Genomic DNA, 12,166 nt, shown 5'->3' with positions numbered 1-12,166 from the left:
AAAGCGTAGAAATGTAATTACGTATTTCACCCAGGTCTGGTGTGCTTGTCTGTGTCCCTTTCGCTAAAGCTGGGACGGAAAGCCCCTTGATTAGTCGACCGCTGAGCTTATCAGACCTGTTCACATATATGGGGAGGGTTTATCATAGGAAGACTTGAAATGTAGAGGGTGATTGCTTTGAAACCTGGGTGAAATACTTCATTATTTTGGATTGAAATACTTTTCTGTGCTCGATTGATCTTGCCTGGTGCAATTGAGCCAACCAAGAGGACCAGAAGGCGGGGTTTGTACTTTTTAAGAGTGTTTCATAGGATTCAGTGCACCAGGCAAGTAAAACGTAGAAACGTATTTGAATCCGAAACATTTACGCATTTGACCCAGGTCAGCAGTGATATTGCCACTTATTCAGCCAGTTTATGTCATGCGGGGTAATTACCGTGTGTTAGACTTTTTGCATGGCTGCAGAGTGAAATGCTGCAGTATATTCACAAGTGTATAAGCTTGTTTACTGTGGCTGTATGACTGTTGATTCATTTCAGTAGAAGCATCAACACAAGGACTGCTTCTGTCAGGCTCAGGGACAGCCTGTTCTCTCGATTCCTGCGGTAAGGATGTTTTCAGAGCAGCGCATTCTCCACACTCCGGCCGGACAGATCCACCATTGAAATTCCTCCTGCTCCGGGCCCTCAGTGGGAACAGATCAGGCTGTTAGTGTTTACCGGGGTATTTTAGCAGTGCGTCTGCAGCCACAGATTTGATTTTGGCCCTGGAGGCAATGTTTATGGGGTCATCTGTAGCAGAAGCCTGATTCAGTCTGCCAGGATGTGTCATGTTCAACTGCCGGGTCCCTGTAATCTAATTTGCTATGGGAGGTTCATCCGTGTGTTATTATAGTATGCAGGGACATGCACTGGCTATGTGGATTTCACAGCAGACAGGGAGTACACTGCATAAATGTATGTACTGCCATCTCCCCTCTTCACAACTGCATCTCAAATACATTTTTCATCATTCAGCTGGACCTGTTTCTCCACTGGCTTTACCCATCTCTGTTTTACGTATTGCAGTTATTGTACACAAAGCCACACGAATCCTAAATCCATCGTTATATATGATTTATGAGATAGACCTGCACGGTAAGGTCATTCTTTGCATGCCTGAGAGAAGCAAGCTGCTTCACAAGCAGGGACTTGCAGTCCTGACAATGTCACAGGATTGTTAGTGCTCTACACTGGCGCGAGGCATTCCCTCTGTTTGTCAGAGTCAGAGAATTGGCTCGTTAGCTCATTCCTTCTCCATGCGGAGTTCTCTCCGCTCTCTTAAATACAATGTTAATGGGATGGGATATCACAGACAGAGCTAATATTCTTCAAAGGATGTTCAATGACAAACCGGTTTTAATTTCTGAAATTACATTGAAGATTTGTGCTGTGCTCATTTCTAGCTATAATATCATTTCATTGGTCCTGAGTTCTTTGCTATTTGCTCAGACATGCTGAATATGTCTGCCTTTAACATTTTAGCGTAAGATGCAAGCAATATGAATCCCATTCAGACAGCATCACCAGGTGTGGGCAGGAGGGGTGCACTGTTGTGTTTCGCTGACCCTGAGAATGATCTGGGTCTCCTCCGCCCCTCCCCCTCCCCTCTGCCTAATGGAGGCCGGGTCTCGGCCCATTTGCAGCTCTGTCCCGCGGGACGTGTCAGTGTCAGACCTGCTGGCCATCTGCTCAGAGGCAGGGGTCTCTAAGTGAGAATCCTGTCTTGGGTGGGGGGGGGGGGATCCCGAAACCAACTCCTCTACAAAGCATGATGGGATGACGGGCCCCAGGGGCCCCAGAGCCGGACCCTTCTGGCGCGCAGCTGAACCTCCGTGAACCTCCGTGAACCCTCTGATGTATCCCCTCTTCTGCTCTGCCATTTCACACCTTATGAAATGGAGGATAAGAGTAATGAGCATGTAGTCAGTCTCGTCGGTATTGTACATGCCTTTTCCCCATGCACTTTTTCTTATTTCTTGATATGACCTGGGGAAATCATATTATGAAGTAGGTTTTTACTTTCAACCATATTGTTTACGTGTTCAAGTTTTCTCTGGATTGTATTGTGTGTACTGTTCCTTCCCAGCATCCATTGTCACCAGCTCCATCCTTGAGGATAACTGTGTAAGAGCAACCACCAGCTCTCAAAGCTCTCATTTCACATGAAGTTATGGAAAACTCACTAGAGGTGGAAAATTCATGTGCTGTTCTGTCCCTGATTGGGCAGTGTTCTCTACAACCTTTGACACAGGAAAACTTTGATCTGTTTTGCATCTTGGAACCATCAGTAGGGATGTAAGCGGTGCCCCAGGAATGTAGGGTGAACTTCATGAAGCAAGTTTGAGGAGTAGAAAGGGTTATTGACTGTGAGACCAGGTCAGAGGTTGTACTCTGCAGTCCACCAGCTGATTTGGACATTCATTTGGGACTTGCAATCAATCAATTTCAATTCAATCAATCATTTGTATAGCGATTTTAACACAGGGGCTTTGTCACAAATCAGCTTTGCAGAAAACCGGCCCCCAAGAGTACACCTAGGGCAACAGTGCAAGGCTATACTCCCTGTCTAACAGGAAGAAACCTTGAGCAGAACCTGACTCAGTGGGGTAACCCATCTGCCGCTGATTGACTCCGGTTTGTTGTAAAAGTGGTTGTAAATGTAAACAGATTAATTATAGTGCATAAATGTCCAATCCAAATTGATTAAGTCTAAGCCGAGATGACGCTGGTCATGTAGAGGGATGGCAGGAACACCAATGGGTGGCTCTGTCAGGCATGGGGACAGGCTTGGTGCTACAGTTGATTGCACAGTTGCGACAAACAGAAGGCCCCCGATAAACCAGGACGGTAGCACCTGCCACTCGACGGACCCCTCCTTCCCCCAGTGCACTGTTACTTACATGTAATTTCTTTGGTTAACAACTTGAATATCTCATGGGAAGGTTAGTTTTGTAAAAGGTGATAATACTGGTTGGTGAAGTGAAGGCTGAGGTGTGGCTTTATTCATTTACAACCATCTGAACTCAAAATTGCTCTGTAATCTCTCAGGACTCATCAGGCTACAGGGGCTGCTGGAGTTATGGGGCTAATGAAGATCCGGTGATTAGAATATCGTTTGTTGTAATTAGAAGAAAGTAAACCAGATGAACTGGCTGTTTTAAGAAGCTGATTTATGGCGCATTTTGAAGGGATGTGGTGGTCACTGTCATACGCCAGGTCCAGGATGGAGAAATCTGCTTTAAAACCAGCCTTATGCCCCTACTTTCATAGCAACTTCCAGTTGCCTATTAAAATAATTGTTCTTTAACTGACTACACTGCATTCAATACAGTGTGATTACAGTAACTGTCAGTTAGACTGGGTAGCACAGCACCTTGATGTCAAAAGCACTACTCTCTGGACCTGACAAAATTTTTACTCTGCTTTCCTACACTAGTACAAAGTGAATAAATGAGTACAGTACATTACATTACATTACATTATTGGCATTTGGCAGACGCTCTTATCCAGAGCGACATACAGTTGTTTAGACTAAGCAGGAGACAATCCCCCCCTGGAGCAATGCAGGGTTAAGGGCCTTGCTCAAGGGCCCAACGGCTGTGCGGATCTTATTGTGGCTACACTGGGATTAGAACCACCAACCTTGGGTGTCCCAGTTGTTTACCTTAACCACTACGCTACAGGCCGTAGCATAGCTACTACCAACACCTTATCAGAGACTAAATAATTTTAAATAAAAAGGCAACCACAAGATTATCTGGGTTTTGCAGCTAACACTTGTAGGGTCAATGTGTCAGTTTGTGCTTAGCTGGAGTTTAAACTCCCAGACCACAGAACTGCATGACAACTGGAACAGCTAATCCTTAATTCACAGATGTAGATAGATGTTCCAGTTGTAATGCAGTTCTATGGGCTGGGGGTCTAAACCTGCGGATTAAACTCCCTGTTGAGCATGCTGCAGTGGTGCCCTAGAGTTTCAGCCTGAGCAGCACATTTTGACAGCGCTGTAGTTTGTGCTTAGGGTGAAATAGGTCCTCTGTAAACTGCTGTGTACTCAGTTTTCCTTTCACATCCCAGTTTATGTGACTGTTCTGTTCTCTCTGGTGAGTGGAGCGGTTTGTCAGACACTATGAAGTTTCAGCTCCTGTGAAAAGCCCTTTCCACCAGAGAAAGGGGAAGTGTGTCAGTTGTATGGTGTGTGTGTGTGTTTGCGCGTGTGCATGTGCTTGTGTGAGTGTGTGTGTGGGGTTGCATGTGTTGTTAAAAAGCGAGTATGTATGCATATTTCTGCCATTTTGTACAATGCATCCCTGTTGTTGAAATTAAGTGCAGTTGGGAACTTATTATATTGAATAGAAATATAAATGCAAATTTAATACTTAGCATATATAAACACTTACACAAGCACTTCATTTGGGCAGCCAGCAGTGCGATTTGTTATTCAGGGAACTGAGCTGGTAACTGGAGGGTTGTGGGTTGCAATTCCTTATGGTGCACCCTTGAGCAAGCACTTAACTTGCATTGCTTCACCTAGTAGTTATACAGGCTACAGGCTATTTAAGTCACAGTGGATATTTAAATGCACAAAAGCATAATGCTGTATCGCATTCAGATTCTGGTTAATCTCAAAAGTATGGATTATTTTGAATTTTGAATTGCCCAATTACAGTTGTTTAGTGATTTTTTGTGAAGTTACATATTTTGGTATCTCAAAATAACTTGGATCTTAAACTGAACACCTCCTGTCATGTACATGGATAATATCATTCTCAAGTATTGCATAAAATGGCAGTATACTGTGTTGAATAAGCTGCTTTGCATGCTGGGATATTCACCTGGAAAGAGTGTGTACTGCCACAGTAACTCTCTTTTTCTGGGAACTCTCACTTTACAGTGATTTGTGGTTTGTTTGTTGTGTAACCAACTTACTCAAAGAAACCTTCTTATCTTTTCCGGAATAAGCTCTCTGTTGCTGTGTAAACACAGGCTTTTAGGCGTTTAAAGATGCTGTCTGAAGTTGGCAGAATGAAACGGGTTACACAGGGTGCAGCAATAGCATAGACACAGCTTTTGTGTGCTCAAACAATATTGGCTGGAAATCACAGATCTTTTTTCATGCTCTTCAGATTTGATTTGTGGACATTTACTGAGCTCATAATGCAAAGCAAATCTTAGAAGAATTAGTCTTACATATGGCTTGACTTCACACAGCAGCTCAAATGATCTAACAACACTGCTTCTCCAGTATTTGAACTACAGTGGCGTGAAAAAGTGTTTGCCCCCTTCCTGATTTCTTATTTTTTTGCATGTTTGTCACACTTAAATGTTTCATCAAACAAATTTAAATATTAGTCAAAGACAACACAAGTAAACACAAAATGCAGTTTTTAAATGAAGGTTTTTATTATTAAGAGAGAGAAAAAAGACAACACAAGTAAACACAAAATGCAGTTTTTAAATGAAGGTTTTTATTATTAAGAGAGAAAAAAAAATCCAAACCTACATGGCCTTGTGTGAAAAAGTGATTGCCCCCTAAACCTAATAACTGGTTGGGCCACCCTTAGCAGCAACAACTGCAATCAAGCGTTTGCGATAACTTGCAATGAGTCTCTTACAGCGCTGTGGAGGAATTTTGGCCCACTCATATTTGCAGAATTGTTGTAATTCAGCAACATTGGAGGGTTTTCGAGCATGAACCGCCTTTTTAAGGTCATACCACAGCATCTCAATAGGATTCAGGCTTTGACTAGGCCACTCCAAAGTCTTCATTTTGTTTTTCTTCAGCCATTCAGAGGTGGACTTGCTGGTGTGTTTTGGATCATTGTCCTGCTTGTTTCAGCTTGAGGTCACAAACAGATGGCCGGACATTCTCCTTCAGGATTTTTTGGTAGACAGCAGAATTCATGGTTCTAATTATCACAGCAAGTCTTCCAGGTCCTGAAGCAGCAAAACAGCCCCAGACCATTACCACTACCACCACCATATTTTACTGTTGGTATGATGTTCTTTTTCTGAAATGCGGTGTTACTTTTACGCCAGATGTAATGGGACACGCACCTTCCAAAAAGTTCAACTTTTGTCTCATCAGACCACAGAGTATTTCCCCAAAAGTCTTGGGGATCATCAAGATGTTTTCTGGTAAAATTGAGAAGAGCCTTAATGTTCTTTTTGTTCAGTAGTGGTTTTCGTCTTGGAACTCTACCATGCAGGCCATTTTTGCCCAGTCTCTTTCTTATGGTGGAGTCATGAACACTGACCTTAACTGAGGCAAGTGAGGCCTGCAGTTCTTTGGATGTTGGATGGGGTCTTTTGTGACCTCTTGGATGAGTCGTCGCTGTGCTCTTGGGGTAATTTTGGTCGGCCGGCCACTCCTGGGAAGGTTCACCACTGTTCCATGTCTTCGCCATTTGTGGATAATGGCTCTCACTGTGGTTCGCTGGAGTCCCAAAGCTTTAGAAATGGCTTTATGACCTTTTCCAGACTGATAGATCTCAATTACTTTCTTTCTCATTTGTTCCTGAATTTCTTTAGATCTCGGCATGATTTCTAGCTTTTGAGGATCATTTGGTCTACTTCACTTTGTCAGGCAGGTCCTATTTAAGTGATTTCTTGATTGAGAACAGGTGTGGCAGTAATCAGGCCTGGGTGTGGCTAGAGAAATTGAACTCAGGTTTGATAAACCACAGTTAAGTTATGTTTTAACAGGGGGGGCAATCACTTTTTCACACAGGGCCATGTAGGTTTGGATTTTTTTGCTCCCTTAAAACCTTCATTTAAAAACTGCATTTTGTGTTTACTTGTGTTGTCTTTGAATAATATTTAAATTTGTTTGATGATCTGAAACATTTAAGTGTGACAAACATGCAAAAAAATAAGAAATCAGGAAGGGGACAAACACTTTTTCACACCACTGTATGTTAATTAACTGCCAGCAGATGAATGGATCAGAATGATGCCATCACACTCACTGATGAAATGCTGTCTGCCATCTTTGGTTGAGGTGCAGAAATTGGTCAGGCAGTAACACATACACAGCCATGTACTCAAACACATATATACACACGCACAAACACACACACACACACACACACTCAGGCAGACAGTGGACTGCTAATTAAACTTCTGATGAACTGTAAACCTCCCTGTGTTTGGAGAGGTTAATAAAGGTTCCCTAACACCCAGCTGTGTAAACACGTCCTCCCCTGTGCTAATAACTCTGTGGCCTAATGTGTGCGTGGGATTCAGGTACGACCTGCCCTTCACCCAGGAGGAGTGCACACACTCTCTGAGGAAAGGGGTCCAAAAGCCACCACCGTGTCTCCTCAGGGGAACCCTGTCTATTTCAGGGGTCCCCACCCCTCCTGGAAGCTCCACGAATCCCCCAAAGTTTGGCATCAGCTCCCTGATACGCGCAAGAGGTCTCCCACAAATGTCCAGCAAAGTCCAGCAGTGGCCGAAGTGAATGGATAAACTGTTGGGAATTGCCGAACCGCAGTGTGCGGGGAAATGTCGTGTGGAAACCTTAGCAGGGGAGCTTTCACACGTTTCACACCTTAGCATAACAGAGCTTGCGACTATTTACTTCTTTTCATGACTGCTCACCGTCAGTCTGTACCTCGTTACAGTTCTGGGTGTGTGTTTTCCCCCTCTTATCATTACCCTTCTCACACCTACCAACCATAGAGGGTAAAATACGGAATAGCGTATAGCCTTGCAGCTGCTGCTGTGTGCTGCACAGTGGCCAATTTTCTGTGCTTAGGAAAACACTGTTTTATATGGCTATATGTAAAAGGAGGGGATCTGATCTTTCTCTGTTTTATATGGCTAGATGCACCAGGAGGGGATGAGCTCTATATCTGTTTTATATGGCTAGACGCTCCAAGAGGGGATGTGATCTTCCTCTGTTTTATATGGCTAGATGCCCCAGAGGGGATGAGTTCTATATCTGTTTTATATGGCTAGATGTACCAGGAGGGGATGAGTTCTTTCACTTTTTTAAATGGCTAGATGCACCAGTAGGGGTTGAGTTCTTCCACTGTTTTATATGGCTAGATGCACCAGCAGGGGCCGTGCTCTTCCACTGTTTTATATGGCTTGCTGAAATGGTGCATAGTTGGAAGGGGTGTGTTCCTTCCATTGCAGCTCAGACAGAGGCAGTTGCCAGGCAGTGTTGCTTGTCTCGGTGAGCGGCGCTGAAACCCCAACCTGCCAGATCGCATTAAGGTCAGCATGTTAGACCTCTTCCACCAATGAGCTGCAAGCCTCGTGGCCTGTCCAATCAGAGACGCCCCTCCCTGGGCTGGGTCTGCCCCCCTTCCAGTCTGCTCGCATAATGGAGGATGAGCCTGGTTATGGCACTGGGTCAATTTTCTTCCAAACCACCTACCCACCCCCTACTCCCTGCATCCACACTGATGCTCAGTCACGGATGAGCATGAGACCACATGAGAGGTGCATTGTGTGTTACTGGATACAGCAAAGAACACGCAGAAGGGTTTAGCCTCAAATTCACCATAATCACCATGAATGCAGTCGTGGTGGCAGTATCAGTTTGCATTCGTTATCCACTGTCTCCTGTGCAGAGCTGTGATACTGATGTTATCATTCTCCTGAACATTCTCCTGAAATGCTGACTATTTTTTAGACAGACATTTTAACTTCTCTGTCTGTTTTTCCCGGAATTGAAAATGGCAGTGGTGTTCCCCGGCCTTTTTCGTCAGGGCCTGTCTATTTCCAGTCTCTGCGGTGGATGAGAGAGCTTCATACGCCCATAGACTACACAGGTAGACCACAGGTCTGGAGGACTTAGTCCTGTGTTCTTTGACCTGTACTCCCCTACCTTCAGTCTTAGAAAAAAGGGTTCTTTGGCTTGATTCCATAGGGGAATCCTTTTTAGGTCTTTGTGGAACCCTCTATCATAGGTGTCAAGTGTGAAAACTTACAAAGATCCACTTTACCAGACAAAAAACCCTTTCAGTAGATAGTGTTCTTCTATAGATCGTATAAACTAGATCGTTTCCCCCTACAGACAAATCCCTGTGGTGCTGCTAGCGCGGCATGCTAACATGGCCAGGATTAGATTGCAGACCATTGGCCCATCACTACACTGAAAACCAGTGTTTTAGCTGGTTGAGCCACCCAATAACCCCAATTCACTTATTATTGGCATTGGCACTTATTCTTATGAACAGCAGGTCAGGTGCCCTTGAAATAGCCTATGCTGCCCCTTGCCAACTTGTACACAGCTCTGTCAAGCCCGCGTTGCAGCAAAGGTCAAAGGTAAAGACTGCGAGACCTCCTTTCTCATACAGATCCTTGGCGGTGTGTACCACAGAAGCATTCTAATTACAGATTTCAGGAAGGTCACGCTCAGATTCCAGGCGGGGATTTGGCTGAGGAAGGGGTACAGGAAGAGGAACAGGAAGTGGAAGAGCAGCATTCATGGCCTGTGGGTTATTCGGAGTCCCTGCATGCCTGCGTCCATGGCAACGGCAGAGCATTACATCACCCATCTCTGGCAGCTTGCCGTTTTTCCGGCTTTTTATAAATTAAATCACACACTGACCTTTGTGAGGACAACAAACTGTACGGAAACGATCTTGTTATTCAGCTGTGTTTCGTTTATTTAACTATTTATTAATATAGCTATTGTTTGTTGAGAGATCTATTTTGTCTAAGACATATGCTCAGTTATTATTATACTTATTAATTAAACTTAGCCGATCCACTTAAAGTTTCAACATGTTGTGTGTTCAGAGATGCTCTTCTACATGCACTGTTGTAAAATCTGGTTATGTTAGTTGCTGCCACATGATTTGCTGATTAGATACTTGCATTAACATGCTGGTTACAGGTCAACTTAATAGAGTGGTCACTGAGTGTATATCAATAATCAAAATCTGATCACAAAAAAGGGTTCTGCACGCTCTCACAGTGACGATGAACCTGTACAATGCCACCAACAGCAGCTGTATGCACCACTCTATAAATACTGGCTCAGTGCCTAATGAACTACCGCTATCGACTGGTCGCAATCGTTATGCGGCTGTCATAAATCGTGTAAGGTCAAAGACTTTGAATTGTGTGCCACACTTGAAGGACAGCATGCTCACTTTGTTCAGCTCCTCTGTATGCAAATGCTGTTAGGGATTGATTTGCCTGCTGCTCCTCTTTCATGAAATTAGGAGCACAACCAGTAGATAATGTTTAGATTATGCGCGAAGTTATAGAGTAAAACCTTTTGGCGATGTAAAATACTACTATTCATTAAATAATGATTAAATAGTAACTACGATGCCCTTTACGGAAGGAATTTTCATGAAGTGCAAAGTGAAAGTAACACAATATCAATATTACCATTCAAATAGAGCACTACTAGTGTTTCAAACAAGGAGCTATCTAGGCTGTTTTGGTTTTTCAATAAAGATGAAGTCTTGGTGCAGTTCTTTAAGGTAGTGTATTATAAGATCTTTTATCATTCTTATATCTTCAGTTCTTGTCATCATCTGTCTTTAATCTCTGCACATTCGGTTTGATACATTGGCTTGTCAGTAGTCTAGCAGCTGAAAACTGTAAACATGCAGCTCTGTTGGAGAATGCGTGTTCTTATGTGTTTTGAGTTCTACAAAGGGAGTTTGTGGGGAGCGATTATCTTCAATTAAAACATTTCTTTTGCCCTTTCTTGTCTTAGATCTATCAAAGAACAGGCTGACGGAGATTCCTCCAGAGGTCTGCCTGTTTGCACCTCTGGAATCGCTCAACCTGTACCACAACTGCATCAGGGCTGTCCCAGAGGCCGTCATCAACCTGCAGATGCTCACGTACCTGAACATCAGGTGCGTAAACTCTCTTATCTCTGAGAGCAGTGGTAACCAACCCTGTTCCTGGAGATCTGCTGTCCTGTAGGATCTTACTCTAACCCTAACAAAGCACCAACCCTGTTCCTGGGGATCTACTATTCTGTAGGTTTCCAATCCAACCCAAACAATCCAGGTCTGAGATACAGTGCAATCGCAGTACATGTTGAATAGATATTTAATATGTTATATCAGTTAAAGAGGAACCCTTGTGTAGTATAGCTTTCTGGTTCACTCCCTCTTCCTGCTCTGTTCTGGCATACACAGTATGAATGCTTTCTTTAAATGATGTCATTTTTCAAACTCAAAATGATTATCACTGTAATTATATGATAGCTTTTAGATGCTAGGATTTCAATGAATAAATATCAATTCAAAAAGGGGGTGCTGCTACTATTTGAATTGAAACTACTGAAAATGGCCTTATCGGCCTGGTGTCTTCTGAGTGGCTTTTGACATTTGTTTCTGTTTCTGGTTTTCAGTCGGAACCTCCTCTCAATGCTGCCAAAATACTTGTTTGATCTTCCGTTGAAAGTGCTAGTTGTGAGCAACAACAAGCTAATCTCTGTTCCTGAAGAAATCGGAAAATGTAGAGACCTCATGGAATTAGTGAGTAAACTATTTGTTTGGTGTGTATGGCTGAGTGTGTCGGTATGTATGCCTTTCCTGTGCATTTATACCATTGTTTTTGGTTATCGCTGCTCTACATGCGTGTTTTGCTATTTGTATTTTATTTATTTCTCTTGTTGAGGAACGTATGTACTTGTAAATCGCTTTGGATTGGATTAAAAGCGAGCTAAATGACTCGAATCAAAATGTAAATGTACTTGTATTCTTGAGTATTTATGAACACGGTGGCATGTGTTCGTGCACGTGGGCATGGGTTTGCGTGTTCAGTGCCAGGTACACATGTACATTATGTGTATGGCAGCGTGTGTTTGTGCGCGTGTGTGTACGTGTGGCGTGAGTGTGTTTGCGCGTTCGGCGCTACATGACAAGCATTCCCTCCTCAGGATATAAGCTGCAATGAGATCCAGGTGCTGCCCCCTGAGATGGGGAGGCTCCACGCTTTAAGGGAGCTGAACACCAGGAGGAACTGTCTGCAGGCTCTGCCTGAAGGTGAGTGTGCCTCCCTGCCCCGCCCAGACCTCCTGTCCCTCTCCTCCTAGCCATTACATTACATATCCAGAGCCACTTACAGTTGATTCTTTAGACTAAGCAGGAGACAATGTAGAGTTAAGGGCCTTGCTCGAGGGCCCAACAGCTGTG

The 12,166-nt window shown here is 43.8% G+C and overlaps 1 protein-coding gene across 1 annotated transcript in view; it reads left to right on the top strand.

Annotated features, from left to right (window-relative positions):
* LOC133124716 (leucine-rich repeat and calponin homology domain-containing protein 2-like) overlaps positions 1–12,166 on the top strand; it is a 50,598-nt gene that overhangs the window by 13,323 nt on the left and 25,109 nt on the right. Inside the window, exons 2-4 of the mRNA XM_061236144.1 lie at positions 10,732–10,876; positions 11,380–11,506; positions 11,911–12,016. Of these exons, the coding sequence (XP_061092128.1) occupies positions 10,732–10,876; positions 11,380–11,506; positions 11,911–12,016 (378 nt within the window). The remainder of the gene's footprint in view (positions 1–10,731; positions 10,877–11,379; positions 11,507–11,910; positions 12,017–12,166) is intronic.

This window comes from Conger conger, chromosome 3, assembly GCF_963514075.1.
Source record: "Conger conger chromosome 3, fConCon1.1, whole genome shotgun sequence".
NCBI lineage: Eukaryota > Metazoa > Chordata > Actinopteri > Anguilliformes > Congridae > Conger > Conger conger.
The sequence above is the reverse complement of the archived record's forward strand: the minus strand, read 5'-3'. Positions and strand labels throughout refer to the sequence as shown.